The following is a 15,606-nucleotide window of genomic DNA, read 5'->3' as shown; positions in this document are numbered from 1 at the left end:
GTTCGTCGCTGTTATTGAATTTCCATGGCTTTGATAAACAGGCGGCTTGTTATTACCACCTAATGGCAATGTTTTGCATATCATTTTAAGCGAATATATATCTGTCTTCCTTTCTGTCCTTGATCCTACTTTAGGAGTGGGATGATGGGCCAGAGTATAAGTCGTGTTTTAAGTCATAAAGCTCAATGCATGCTACAGCCATACCATTCATTATGTTTCTTTTTCTATTTTTGAGTCAATAATAAAACAAAAACAAATTAAGACAAATTTAATTATGGGCGTTGTGTTGACCCATTTTGATTCAAGGAAAGAAGTTCAAGGAAGGTAACTCAGCTTGTCTCGTGCCATTGCAACCAGTACGTGGTTTCAACAGATATTAGAGCGAGATAACAGTCACGCAATTAATAGTGACGTGGCAGAGACTGCCTCGTCCTATGGCATCGCTTTATTGCGCTGTTATGTTTTGTTTGCAGATGCTCTCAGATGATTTTGCATCTCAGCGCGTTAAGTTTCATTTCTCCGGCCTGACTGACTCTCTGGGTGTGCCTGCTTTTAATCTCCGAGCATGACTGTTTCAGTACGCAGCAGATAGCATAGAGGTGCTCCGCCCATGCGGGCGGTCAAGGAATGGAAAGCTAAAGCCCAGTCTTAGGGTATTGCTTTATGAAATAAACACAAGCTGTGCGTTGATGCGTTACATCCGCATTTAGACGATCGGCACGGACGATTTAGGATATACTCTGATAATATCAACTATTGATCATGGTTAATGTGAAGTTATCTATCCGCTGCCAAATTGGACTCGAGTTCTTCGAGTTTTTGAAGGAGACTAATCGAGTATCCATCACAGACAGGATTCAGCTGAGAGACATTTACAACAATGAGTTCCGGATGAGGTGGGTTCTTGATCACTGTTATTTATAAAAATATCCATAACCAAAAACTGCAGTAAAAGTTGAAGTACTGAATCGACTTCTTGAAGTAAAAGCCAAAAAGTGCAGGCTCTGAAATGTACTCAAAGTGAGAACGTAAAAAAGTAGGTCCTTGAGGGAATTCTACCACCAATTTTTGTGCAACTGAACCTTGTGCCAAATTAATATAAGACTGAAATCAGTCTGTTATGTAGGATACCAGCAAAACAAACAAATTTATATATATAAATTTTTCTTCTGATGTCTACATTGTGGAGGGTGACTTTGCCTTGAGTACAATCAGAGGTTAAAGTGGAATTCGGCTGGTATGGAAGCCCTAAGATCAGTTGTTGTCGTTTAGTGGGGAAAAGAATGATAACTCACAATTTTATGATCGGCTAACCTGCTGCTCTTTGTGGATTTACAGAAATGAATTGAACAAGATGTCAGCAGATGTTTCACAACCTATCTCGGCTTTTTTCCATTTCCTAAACAAACAGCATTGGTATAAATTTTACAGGTCATACACAGATGTGATTGAAAATGACGACATTAATCTTTAAATCTGTATCAGAAATCACTGTGCAGTCCTTCCCTTTACACATAACCCCTCTTTTTCCTTTTGTCTCCTGTCTGTCTTACAATTTTCTCCATCTCTGACTAAAGTTAGAATTCTCTCCCTGAAAAAGCAGCAGTACAGCAGCTGGACCTTTCGTTAGCAACACTGTGCGGCAGACTGCGCACAGTTTGTGTTCTTGCTGATGTTTGTTGAGTTAATAGAAATGTTGCATTTGATATTTTCTGCCACTTGAAAAGTGAACTTACTTTGTTACCAATGATATTCTTTGTAAACACTTCAGGAATCCAGAGGCCAAAGATCCAAACTTTGGGTCAGTCCTGTATGCCCTGAAAGTGTCCAACAAAATAACAAGACGAAGAGACACTATTCGTTTCAACTCCAAGGTATGCACTACTCCTCTTTCATTATCTGTTATACCAGAATCTCTAACGGTACATGTGTTTCTTAACAATTACTGATTTCAATGATTGATTGATTGATTGATTTTTTTACCATAAAACTTACATTTTCACATTTTATTTAAGCACATCACTCAGTCTTGTAGTTGAGATAACAAGGCATGTCTGATATTTTTTTAGAATCTCTCAGTGATACAACTTCAAGTGAAACATTTAAATTTAAAATCAGTTAATCATACAGGTAAATAATGTTTATCTGATGAAACAAAAACAAAAACAAAATACTGGCGGCTGATTATAGCCCAATGAAATGAATCTTAGCCTTTAGTCATTGTTGGGTAAAGTCCAGATGGCAGCTCGTGGATTGAGGTAGGTGCGGTGCTGGTGTTGAGTTGGTGATCACGTGCCACACTGATGTTCCCTTAGAGTCAGTGCTACAGTGTCAATGGAAAATTGTATTTAGTAGTCAGTATAATCTTTTAGTGATATAAGTTTGCTTATGGTAGGATGCTGTTTGTAGTTATTTGGTAGTGACAGGATGTGTGATTTTTAGCAGGCTTGGTTCACCCCCACATCCTGGGAGCGTGGGAGAGGTCGTACCTTGTTTTATTGTTTTAACGTAGCTATGTCTGTTTTAGTCTAAGTGCTTTAACTGCTGGACTTCCTCACCGTGCCATCTAGGGTGGGGGAGACTACCCTCTTTATGACCAAGGATGTACCTTTTGTGCTTTCATGTTATATGACCCTTTGATCAACACACACACACACACACACACACACACACACACACACACACACACACACACACACACACACACTGGAGTCTCTTAGAGTGGAGGCTACCCTTGCTAGCAAGAAGTTCTGTGTGTTTCTCTTCTCTGAGTCTTTACTGAAGAAGTGTTTTAGAACATTTTCCCTAACATACAGTATAAAGAAGAACAGGGCTTTATTTGGAATATCTATTCCATAATTGTGTTTACATCAAGCGTCAGGATACAGCTAATCCGCTGACATTATGCAAATGTTTTTACAGTGACTGTGAGGCATATATACCACTTAGGTATCAGCAAAGACTTCATTGTTAGCTGTTACTTCCTGTTTCTCCAGTGCACAATAGTGAACATATTTTTATTTGGTTTTCAAGGTTTTATGTTTTCAACATTTGACAATAAAATGAATAAATGAAACAATTTTTTCCAAATTGTGATGTTTTTACAGACATAATACAGGTCATTGATAGTAGTCGTAGTTTCTCTGACAGTGTTTATCATTTTGGTAATTTCCTTCTGTGACTTTTCCAGAATAACTTTTGTATTTTAATATAACCGTACCAATAAAACAGTTATCTGCCCTTCCATTTTCATACCTGAGAATGCCACAGAGTTAAATCTGGGCTATGCAGGCTTATTTTTTTTTAATGTAAAAAGGCAAACTTCTTGGTTATCACAGAGGAGGTCAAAGAGTAAAGCTATTCTCAACCTGTTATATGTTGATATAAATGAGTGTTCATATCTTATCTCATATCCCTCCCCGTTGCTTGGCTCTTGCTTGCTCACAAGGGGTCGTCTGATTGTTGGGGTTTTCTGTGTATTATTGTGTCTGTCCGTCCGTCCATCCGTTCAGCATTTTGAGCACTTTTTAGCTGTTTTCGTGCCTTTGGAAGGATTTTATCAGCAGGATAGCACTAAAACCATCTAAGAGACCATCATGAACTTCACACACGTGTAACAGTTGAAATCAAAGTGATGATTTATTTGGAGGGAGTGTGCTTTGAGCCATGAGTACTTAATAAAGGTTATCCCAGCACAAAGGTATAGCTGCAATCTGTTCTTTTAGCAACATAAATGTTACATCAGAGAAATTTATTGAAATGGGCTTTTGAAATTGGTATTGTGAGTTTTAAATCATGATGTGCCATCTACTGTACACCTCATGTATTCTAACTTCAGTGTTAGAGGAGGTGCAAGTGGAAGCAAAGTTCATATTTACAGTAAACATTCTTACCCTAGTTTGCTATTGACAGAGGGCAACTGTTTCCTTGTTTTCAGCATGTTTGACCTCACCTCATAGTAAAAAGCCAAACAGGTTCTAAAAGACATTAAGGTATTATTATTGTCTAAAACAAAACTGGTTCAGCTTGCTCTTCTTCTTCTTTTTTTGTATTTGTTAATAGGAGGATCATTAATTGTGTTAGCAATGGTTAAAATAAAATAGCTTTTTTTTTTATAGGACAACATTTTATAGGACTTAATATTCTTAAACTGTCCACAGGAATCAGTTTAAAATTTTGAAGTCAAAGCGAGTTAAGGAATCAGAGTTCACGTAAGGACAGGATGCTGTCACTTCCTCAAAAATACATCCTGTTGTCTGAAGAAAATACTTCAGAGTTTCTTAAGACGACGCTCATTCTCTTTCTTGGTTGCAACTTTATAAGCTCAGATAAATAAAGCCAGAAACGTGACAGTGGTTTTTCTTTTTCTAAATCCTAAAATAAAACTGACATGAAGTGATGATCCACACAGGTCAAAGCTCTTTACGTGGACCAGTGGCAGTGGCAGAGAGACCGTAAACCGACGCCTGCCCAGAATGGAGCAGCCAGTCCGGGGATGGGACAGACAGGAGCCTCTGCAGATGAGGCAGAGACAGGAGTAAGATACCGGAGGAAAACGGCCAGTCTCCTGATGAACAAACTCAAGTCAGAGAGGTAACCTGGCACAATGCAACTCACAGTGTGAACATGCTTTTTATTTTTAAGGCAAACCATTAGGAATGTTTTTGTTTAATGAGTAAATGAAATGTGAAACATGGGAAAACACAACTCATGTGTGAAGGAAATTGCCGTCCCGGGTTTCCTCCGTGGCGTGAGCGATAAGCAGAGTTTTGTCCTTTCCTTATAAGACTCCTAATTATTCAAAGTAACACTCAGGTATGCCGTTCAGCTGGGTTAGTTACGATATCGGGAGCAGTTAGGAGAACAAAGTGATACAGAGACTGTTCAGATTGCTTTCCCAGAATCAACTCAAAGGTTTATTTGGTACACAGCAGTTTATATAGAGAAAAAAAGGTTCGTGTGTCAGCTTTCCCAGTTCAAACCGGTACAGACTAAATAAGGAAACGTCTTCCTGCCTTCTGAGCAAAGTATCCCTTGTGTGGTTTATCAGTTCAGCTATAATTTATGATCATCCCAGCAAAATACACTCCTAGACATAAAATACAGAGTTCTTTCATTAGTGAATTCTGAAACAAACCACCTAGCCTTTAACGAGCCTTTTCCAGGAGATAAAGAAAAAGGGAGGATGGGAGTAAGGAAGTGGTCTCGTCTCTGTGGTGTTTTCGACCTTGGGGTACCAGCTTGTGAGTCTTACACATTAATTCTTGGGTCACAGAGAAAGAGAAAAACAACTAGTAGATGGGCCTTATTGAGTAACAGTTTTCCTGTGTAAAACAATATCCTGTAAATGCTAACCGTGGTATCAAAATATCACAACAATGTGCTGTGGCAAACAGGCCAGGCATGTATGCAGAACATGGAGGTGCGAGTGTGGCTACTTCAGTCCATTAACCTCTGTCACTCACTCAGAGCATCCGCCTCTGCTGCCTGTATTACTTCTGCATGCAGCTAGAAAAGAAAGGCAAACGTGAAAGAAGTGGCCTGAACCCCTGCAGTAAAACAGTGAATCAATGCCTCTGATCTTCTCCCACCTACAGAACCCACTTCATATCTGACAAAAATGGGATCAGCATCACATCCGAACGTTCGTTTGAGAATGGAAAACTTCACTTACGTGTGGAAGAGACCTTTGAGGTATTTAAGCCATCAGATTGCAATGTTCCCCGATATATACATGTGCTTACAAACAAACAAAGAAAAAACTTTACAAAATGATGTGTTTTGCTAACAGAGTGAGATAACCCTGCATGTGAAGAACACTGGAACAGAAACTGTGTATTTCACCTACTACACACCTCTACACTGGCTCAAGTGCTTGTCGCTGGTTGACGAGCAGAAAGTGACCAAACAGAACCCCCTGACACTAAAACCAGGTGACGCGAGCATCACAGATAAGCTAGCTCGTTTGACTCACATTTGACTCACAGATTACAGGTTGAATTTGACCATTAATGCACTCAACATCCGGGTTTCAGGTGACAGCTATAAAATCCAGGCTGTCTTCCGCTTCAGCTTGGTTGGTTTCTATCCAGCTACACTCGCCTTTGAATTCAAACCAGACCTGCAGCCATCCTCTGCTGCATTTTACATTGTGCGCTTTATTGAGGCTGAGTGTGTAACTTCCTTGGGACTGGAGCTAGCACCTACAGCCCCCTACAAACCTCGCTCCATCCCCGCCTGGACTCCTGAGGTTGATTGCATGACTGTGGAAGGGGTGCCACCTGAAGGGTACTAAGCTTTATTTAGCTGTTAAACGTACTCTGTAAATGTACAAAAATACATTTTCTGTCTCTTTTATAATACTACACCTTTATTTGTCTCCTTAAGGCTGGCATTAATACATCTAAAATACGTGGTTAAGCTGAAAGAGTATCGAGTACCATCATACATCCGTAACCTCCTTACATCACTGAAGTACTCATCATTCAATGCTAAAAGGTAAGAAAGAGCCTTGAGATTGTGGTAAATGTTAAATGGTAGTTTGCCTCACTCATGTTTATTTTCCATTAGTTTTTTATGAGGTTAAAGTGTTTTAAAAATTGCAGTGTTATCAGTTTGTTGTCAGTGTCTTCTGATTTCACTAATCTGGTGACATCTTTTATGATATTTAACAATGATCTCTTTTGAGACAATAGGACAAAAACATAGATTAACTAGAGGGGCAGTGGAAGAACATACACCAAGGCAATGTTATTTCAATTCCATTCTGCACTAAAACTAATTTAGTCGTCTTCTTTTTTTTTGAACACCTTTCCACCAAAGCAGTTTTACACAACTTTTCTGTGTGTTATCGATCGTAAATGTATGTGAATGTCCTTCCCAGCTGGATGGGATGTTAGTTGGTCTTCCACATTGTGGGAAAGGAGCAGGTGCTTTTACCACTAGAAAGTGGGCATGATGTCTAGTTTCCCTGCATATCCAGTATTTCCAGTAGTGACAATCCTTCTAAAAGACACTGCTGTTTGCTATATGTGAGAAAGGGCGACTGTGGAAAACACGTCATCTCATTCTCCTGAGATTGTCCTAAATTTGTGTGTGATATGGCTCAATTTTTCATAAAATTCAAGCTTGGTAGTTTTTGTGTAATCTTGGTGACAAACAGCAATGATCAGCAATTAAGAAATTGATGTGATCTACTGAGATCCTCTAATCTCAACTCAGCTTCTGTGATATGATTTGCAGTATACAATGTCATCTGTTTTTCATGTGGTGTGTCTCAAAGAGCCATACTGGAGAGTCCCTTGAACTGGGAGAACTACACAGAGAGGTTCCAGGTGCTGCTGTATCTGGAGGAGCTTCAGATGGAGGTGGACATCAAGAGATACAACATCCCCAACACTGACAGAGGACATGCTACCATGACTAAAGACAAAACGAACAAGAAGCTTCTTGTTCTGGAGGTAAATGTATCAGATATGTCAGATATATGATTCTGATCACATTTAGTTGTTACCATTAGTTCAATTATAAAAATGTATAAGACCAACTAACAGCTCAGCCTCTCTTAGTGCTATATGTAATATGGTGAGAAAGAACAGTACAACACCTGAAAAATTAAAGAAATAAGCAAGTTGTTAGTGAGCATATAACTGAAGGTTTCATTCATTTCATGAAGAGTTATAAAAATTAACACGGAAAAATACCCCTCAGTTATGAAGGTCATTCATTTAAACCCATATCAAACTCATACAAAACATACTACATACCTAAATATGGTCATTCTTCACTGACCCATTCATATGTTAAGCTTGTTTTTCATGTCGGTTCCTAAAAATGACAAGGACCTCTACACAACCTTGACTGCTTGTGGCAGCTTGTGGGACACATTCAGCTCATGTTTGTGTCATCACGGTTATCCTTGTGACAGATAGCTCTTGTCCCTTTTCCCAGGTGCCTGGTGTGGCTGAGAACCGTCCCTCTGTGCTCCGAGGAGATAAGCTGCTGGTGTATCCTGTTGGAGAACCAGGGGTCAAGTACTGTGGCTACGTCCACAGTGTGCACCTGGACAGTGTTAAACTGGGTTTCAGCTCCCAGTAAGATGATGACTGTTTAGCATTATAAAAGTACAAATCAAGGGAGATTAATACATTTCTAGTAAAGTGATATTTGTGGCATCTTAGGTTTTGTGAATTTCTTTACAGGTTGGTCAGCCGCTTTGTAGAAGGTATGAAGTTCAGTGTTGAGTTCACTATAACCCGCCTGACTCTGCGTCTCCAGCACAGAGCGGCAGAACTGGCTTCTTCATATAGACTGGAAAGCGTGTTGTTTCCTGCTGAACCCAACATGTCCTTTCAGCCAAAGGACCTTCCCAATCTCAGGTTAGAAACTCTAGTGGACTGATCATATACTTTTTTTAATACACAGTGCATGTGTTATCCTTTTTCTCTACATGTAAATAAATAATGGATGATCATCAGTGCTGCACTACTCAGCCGAGGCTGAAATTTTGGTTCTCTGTATACACTTAAAATGTATAAATCATCCTGAAATGACAGGAGTGATTCAGGCATGTGATTCAGCTCTAAAATTATTCCTTTTTTTCCATTTATTTTTCCATCAACAGGCTGTTTGATAGGCAGCTGGAGAAAAATCCAGAGCAATATCAGGCAGTACAACACATTGTAGCTGGCTCATCCAAACCTGCCCCCTACCTGATTTTTGGTCCACCTGGAACTGGTACTGGGTCCCAAAGATTGCTACCCTCTGCTTTTGAGCTGCTATAGAAGGAACTTATCATAAGTCTGAAAATGCAACTCAGCTGATGCCGTTTTTATGTTTCCTGTTCTATTCAGGAAAAACAGTGACTGTGGTGGAGGCCATCAAGCAGATAGAGAAGACACAAGCTAACTGCTACATTCTGGCATGCACTCCAACCAACAGTGCTGCTGATCTGCTTTGCAAGAGGATTCTGGAGCATGTGGACAAGCGTAAAGTATATCGCATGTATGCCAGCAGCTGGGACCCAAAACTTGTTCCTGATGAACTAATGGTCAGTGCTGGGAGTTCATTTAATGAAAATGATTTGTTTTTCTTTTTTAATGGAGATGCAGTTTATCAAGAAACTAACTCTGCATTACCTTTCATTCACCTGTGATATTAGAGCAAACTTTCATTCAGTAGTTTACATTTAAGTATCTACTATATGTGAAATGCACTTCATGACTGTAATGTTCATGCATGACACACTGAATGAGGACTCACTCACTCATTTCTTAACCACAGTGTTGTTGTGCGTTCTAGTGCTTGATGCTATTGTATTAAGTCTCACTGAGGTTTATGATACGATGGCACTTTACAGGAATGCTCTAACCTGGTTGGGGAGTGTTACATTTTCCCTGCTAAAGAAGAGCTGATGACGTATAAGATCATGGTCACCACCCTGTTTACTGCCGGAAGGTAGTGAATGACTCACACTGCAGTCATATCTGCATGACACTGTCTATAACATTAACACAACATTAAACATGACAGATGAACGTGGCAAATATGACTTTGTGCCATGTAAAGATTTGTTGATCTGTGCAGATTCGTCTCAGGTGACATTCCAGCAGAACATTTCACTCATGTGTTTATTGATGAGGCTGGACATGCTGTGGAGACTGAGTGTATAATACCATTGGCAGGTATAAACAACAAAGAGTTTTCCTTTCTAGAGCTGTACTAAATTTGATTTATATGATGATTGATTTTTGTTATTTTGTGGGACCAAAGGGTTGCTTGATGCAACGGCTGGTCAGGTTGTTCTGGCTGGAGACCCCAAGCAGCTTGGCCCCATTCTTAGATCTCCTTATGCTCTGAAATACGGCATGGGTAAGTACAGACGTAAGAACACTTATGTTGCCTTGCGCACAAATCTACTGTAATACAGAGAAATAAGGCTACATAGTATTTTTCCTCCTCCCACAGTCCAAGGACGTGCGTGTTTTTGGGGATTCTGAATTGGCCACAAGGTGCTGAGAAAGAGTATTCCAGATGTGACATTTGTTTTGAGTGTGTTGATGGAGAAGTACAGAAAAGGTCAGAAGATGTTGCACTGTGTCTTTGTGGATCTAAAGAAAGCAGATGATAGAGTGCCAACAAAGGAGCTGTGGTACTGCATGAAGAAGTCAAGAGTGGCAGAGAAATATGTGAGAGTGGTGCATGAGGACAGCGAGACAGTGGTGAGGTGTGGAGTAAAGGGTGTGGGATTACATCAAGGATTGGCTCTGATCTCCTTCTTGCTTGCTGAGCTTGACATATTAAAATTTTCTTTGAGAGTGACCAGAATAAACGGGATTAGAAATGAGTACATCAGAGGGACAGCTTAGGTTGAGCAGAGATGGTTTGGACATGTGCAGAGGAGGGAAAGTAGATATGCTGGACACAAGATGTTGAATGTGGACTGAACGGGCAAAAAGAAAAGAGGAAGGCCACAAAGAAGATTCATGGATGTAGTGAGATGGAGGCAGATGAGCTACTGTGGCGACCCCTGGATAGCCTTTCAGCCCCCCCCCCCATGGCCCTGGCTTGGACAAGTGGTTAAAAAAAAAAAAGATGAATGAATGGATGGATACTGCCCGGAACTGTTTCCCTGTGTGTAGCAAACTGACATTTGGTTTTAAAAACTCTGTGCTGTCTACAGGAGTGTCCCTCTTGGAGCGGCTGATGAATAACTTCTCTGTGTACCAGAAGAACGCTGATGGTGTGTTCAGCAAACGTTTTGTTACCAAGCTGCTGCGTAACTACAGGTGTGCTAGAAGAGAGTCTAAGGATGCTCGGTGACAAAAACTTGATTTGCTTGATTTGCAACAATGTGCATTTTTCTTTCAGGTCTCATCCTGCCATTCTCAAAATTCCCAATGAGCTTTTCTATGACGGGGAGCTGCAGGCTTGTGCAGATGAGTACGCACGAAACTTCTACTGCAACTGGGAAGAGCTACCAAAAAAGGTAGTGATTCTTCTTTTAACAAGTGTGCACTGTGCAGTGTATGTACAATTCACTAGCTGGGACCACATCCTCTGTAATGATGGGCGATGAGGGATGAGGAAGTGTGAACTGGTGCTGCGGTTTGGGGAAGGCCTCGAAGGGGACTGGCGACCAGTGATGGGAATAACGGCGTTACTTTTTTCAGTAACAAGTAATCTAACTAATTACTATTCCTATCCGGTTGTTCAGTGATGACGCGACGAATCCTACTTCCGGGTCTAAAGTAGTCTGCGTTTAATGTGGCTTTTGTGTTGTTAACATGTTTAATGTTTTGTATTTTCTTTTATTTAATCTCAAAAAGCTCCTAAAACAGTCAGTGATCACTGTTGACCTCCCTCGGCTTTTATTACCGCTAATCATTTATTTAAGCTCAGTTTTTAAAACCTTAGGATGTAGCTACAGCCCAGCCCATGCAGCAGTATATGAATGACTAACCTTGTATTGTGGATGGATTATCTCAGTTGTTCTCCTGGCTGAAGTTTGGTCCTTTTACAGCATCCTGCCATGCGATTACATTTGTTCCTGACCACCGAGAACACTCACGTTAACTTTTATCGAGTGGAAAAAAAGTTAGCTTGTTTATATTATGCTAACATAGCTGTGTCGCTAGCGGTCACGTAGCACATCATTATATACCAGCTAGCCAAACTTCAGTAACCCTACAAACGTCACTGCTGTTTAGTTTTCTGTCTTCATTTATGCTGGAAGTAATAGCAGAGCTGTACGTTTTAATTTGTTTCCAAAACCCCGCAGTCAGGACATGCTATATTGTATTTAGATAGAAGCTAGCGAGCTAACTCCCTGCTAACTTCTAACTCCGTTAAATGTCATAAATTCCGTTTTCACGGATGCCTGGATGTTAAACTCAATTGTTACACCTGGTAGAGCAGAACGCTGATCATTTTATTAAAGATGAAAGACTTTAGACAGTTTTTCAACTCTCAGTAATGCCACAGTGATCGTTTGATATATGGACCTACAGCGGAGTTTAGGCCCAGACACGGCTAGTGACGTCAGACTGAACAACCGGATTGTTACAATGCCGTTACAGTTACTAACAAGGAAACGCGGTCCGTTACTATTTTTCAACAAACAGACGGTTGAAGCTGTATTCAGCTGTAAGTAATCTGGACGCTGCAGCTTTAAGCAGCTGCGCGCTCCCGCGGACGATAATCACAACACCTGAGTGCTGCTGTTTGACTGAGCAAGAATAAAGTAGTCATGGTAAGCCAATCACATGACCACTTAAAGACAAAGCAACAAGGTGACATATACCAGTTTTTAAATTGTGTTGATAGGCCACTTAAAACCAGAGTCATGATAAACAAGATATATGCCTGTTTATTCCTCAATAGTGTCGTCACGTAAGGACAGCGCTAGCAAGCACTCTCTTCTTATGCCCCTCCCTAACAGGGGAAGTTTTAGGAGTAGAAAAAGAGAGCGAGCGAGTTTTGAGACGTGAGAGATTTGTGACGTTTAGCGTGTTTGGAGTGTGTAGTTAATGTGCTGTCTTGTGTAGTTAGTGTGTTGTGGATAGTTTTGTGTTGTGTGTCAGAACAATGAGGCGACTGCTGTCTCCAGGTAGAAACAGCAGTGATACACCTGCTGCTGTCAGAGCTGCAGGTATCAGGCTGTGATGTTTCCTTTATAGTGGACAGAAATGATGTTTTTGCAGTGGCACAAATAATTTGTGGCATCTTATTGAAGAACAGCTGATTGTTCTGTAAATAGTTTGAAATGGTTATTTAAAAAAAATCAAGGTAAAAGGTAAATGGATGCAAATAACTTTGTTGTTTGCAAAACTTGTGCATAGGATTTTAAAATTGACATTTATATTTGCATTTAACATTATGAAATATGATTCATTAAACATGTTTGTGGTTGTTACAGTAAAAAATATCACCTTTTCTCCTCGGATTTAGTTTTTTTTGTCTGATTTTAGATCAATTGTGTTAATACAGTCTGTAAAAAATGAAAACATGACTGTAGATTCAGACACGTGAGGTTGTGCTGAAAAGGATGAGACCAAACAAGTAAATAGTTTTTAAAGGTGAGATGTGGAGGAAACATCAAAAGTAGTTAAAAATGGACAATTATACCCTGGACCCCAGAGGGTTAAACATTTTTTTTTAAAGTAACGCAATAGTTACTTTTCAAGTAATTAATTACTTTTAGAATATTGTAACTCAGTTACTTTTTTTGAAGAAGTAACTAGTAACTATAATTAATTACTTTTTCAAAGTAACTTGCCCCGGGCCGGGCAGATCCCCAGGTACTAACGAGAAATGAATGAAAGGAAAAGAGGAGAAGAGAGGGAAAATGGGGGGGGGGGCATGAAAATGAGAACAGCAGGTATTGGTGAAGGGGGGCTTTTATAGCCTGAGGCCGGAGGGGGCGTGAAGGAGGAGTGGTCCCGCTCCTGAAATTCAGATGATATCTCCACATAATTCATTTACACATCCAGTCTTCTTCTACTGCTTTTGGAAATCAAAGCAACAAAAGCTTTGCTGCAACTACTCAGAGCAGTGAGGTAGTTAAAAGTTTCACCAATTCAAAATTTATGTCTTTCAGAACTTCCCAGTGATCTTCCATGGGGTGACTGGCATTGACAAACGTGAGGCCAGCAGTCCTTCTTTCTTCAATGTAGCTGAAGTGGAGGTGCTGATGGACTATGTGCGGAAACTGCTGCAGGCACAAGGCAAGAAGGGCGTGGCAAAGATTGCACCCCGAGACATAGGCATCATCGCCCCCTACAGGAAGCAGGTGTGATTAAATTTTTTTTATGTAGTGGTTACAAACCTTTGCTATAACTACAAATGAACACACGTGGATAAGATGCAGATTTAAAGGTGTGGTTAGTGGTTATGTTTTTCTTTGTGTCACACAGGTGCAGAAAATCCGCAAGGCACTGGAAAAAATTGGTCTGGAAAAAGAATTTCAATTTATGAGTATGGAAAACCTTAAGGTAACTAAATGTTGGAGAGTAAAAGACTTCAAAACACAGAGTAGCAAGTGTGTCAGAAATGCATATTTGTGTGTGTGTGTCAGGTTGGTTCAGTGGAGGAGTTCCAGGGCCAGGAGAGAAGAGTGATTTTGGTGTCTACAGTTCGAAGCAGCCCCAATTACACAGAGATGGACAAAAAGTTCAACCTGGGCTTTGTCAAAAACGAGAAGGTAAATAACGCAATCCCATACACAGACACACAAAATGAAGAGCCTGCATTTACAGATTATTGTGACACGTTCTTTTGTTGTCCAGAGATTTAATGTGGCTGTGACTCGAGCTAAAGCCCTGCTGATTGTGGTGGGAAACCCCAGAATTTTGGAAACAGATTCCACCTGGGCCCGGCACGTGACACACTCCTACTTCCGCTTTCAGCAAACGTTAAATTTTAAACTCAGCTTTAAATTTGAACGAGTGATCTGTGCTGACTTTCTTGTTCACTCTTTCTCTGTTCGCCTGCAGCTTCATCCAGTACTGCAGAGATGAAGGAGGTTACACTGGATTCACTCGGGCAGAGGAAGATGTAGATGTGTTTGCTCGACTTCAAGCACTTTACATCTCAATTGAGCCCACAGGTAGCAAACAAAGGCTAATTACAATAATTGTGCCACTGAGTAAAAACATATGAAACTGAGGGTAATTCTTTCATAAAAACCTTCCTCATATGAACATGTTAAAATTCTCCACCTTGAATTTTGCTTTTCACACCAGTTGAGACTGCAGAGAGTGTCATTCAGCAGCAGCTGGACCCTGAGTGGAGGAATGACATGTGAGCCAAAGGAGAGCCCCAAAAGCTGTTCAGAGGAATTCATTTCAGCACCATCAAACTGTCCTAAATGAACACTTTGCTATATCAAATGTCCAAAACAAGAGAGAATAACCAAAGTATATTTTACTAGATAATCTTGACCAAAGACAATGATAGACATAACTGTTTTGTGTTTAAAGCAACTATGTTGTCTCAGGGAACTGCACCACTAACACCAGCAACTTCTCACAATTACATGGTGACAATAAATCTTGAGACTGAAAAGTTCCTCAAGCAGCTCAGAAGTGCACTTTTCCAGCACTAGGAGAACAGATGAAGCAGTCTGTGCATAGGACCGAGTGTGCTTTACAAACGTGCACTTTATATGCAAGGATTCTTCTGTGTCATCTGATCATCAATAGAATCCAAAAGGAGCAGTTAGGGACCACGCCTGACTTTGCGAAGGAGCAAATTACTTGAATTTACAGTTTTAAATCAATCTGTGCTTAAGTATTAACTGGTTGTTAAATAACTGAAATGTACATGTCATAGTGTACATAGTGTTGCCTGCCCATGTATGAGACTTTCAATGTATTTCTTAATTACAGTTACCAAACAGCAATTTTATTCATTTTCTTATCAATGGAGTAATTGTAAGGTTCATTTTAAATCAAATTATTTAAATAAATCTAAGATGACAACACACGAGGTCACTTTAATGTTCAAACCTACCAATTTTGTTTTGTTGTTTTTTTACTTGTAAGTCTGAGGTCTCTTTAATTCTCATTTTAAATATTATACCAAGGGGATGCCAAAAGAAAGTTAAAT

General features: G+C 40.1%; 1 protein-coding gene across 1 annotated transcript; it reads left to right on the top strand.

Annotated features, from left to right (window-relative positions):
- Positions 1-447: 447 nt before the first annotated feature.
- Positions 448-15,509, top strand: LOC113012924 (putative helicase mov-10-B.2). Its single transcript, XM_026153377.1, has 23 exons — positions 448-896; positions 1,772-1,874; positions 4,412-4,593; positions 5,598-5,694; positions 5,792-5,933; positions 6,036-6,288; positions 6,388-6,498; positions 7,283-7,460; positions 7,951-8,093; positions 8,202-8,378; positions 8,624-8,736; positions 8,853-9,049; positions 9,359-9,456; positions 9,586-9,683; positions 9,772-9,870; positions 10,682-10,787; positions 10,870-10,987; positions 13,598-13,789; positions 13,914-13,991; positions 14,075-14,200; positions 14,286-14,374; positions 14,493-14,605; positions 14,742-15,509. Exons 1-23 carry the CDS (start codon positions 763-765, stop codon positions 14,801-14,803), a joined length of 3,009 nt encoding a protein of 1,002 aa, XP_026009162.1. The 5' UTR covers positions 448-762; the 3' UTR covers positions 14,804-15,509.
- The last annotated feature ends 97 nt before the right edge of the window (positions 15,510-15,606 follow it).

The sequence above is a fragment of the Astatotilapia calliptera genome, chromosome 20 (genome assembly GCF_900246225.1).
Source record: "Astatotilapia calliptera chromosome 20, fAstCal1.2, whole genome shotgun sequence".
NCBI lineage: Eukaryota > Metazoa > Chordata > Actinopteri > Cichliformes > Cichlidae > Astatotilapia > Astatotilapia calliptera.
This window is presented reverse-complemented; position numbering and strand designations above follow the sequence as displayed.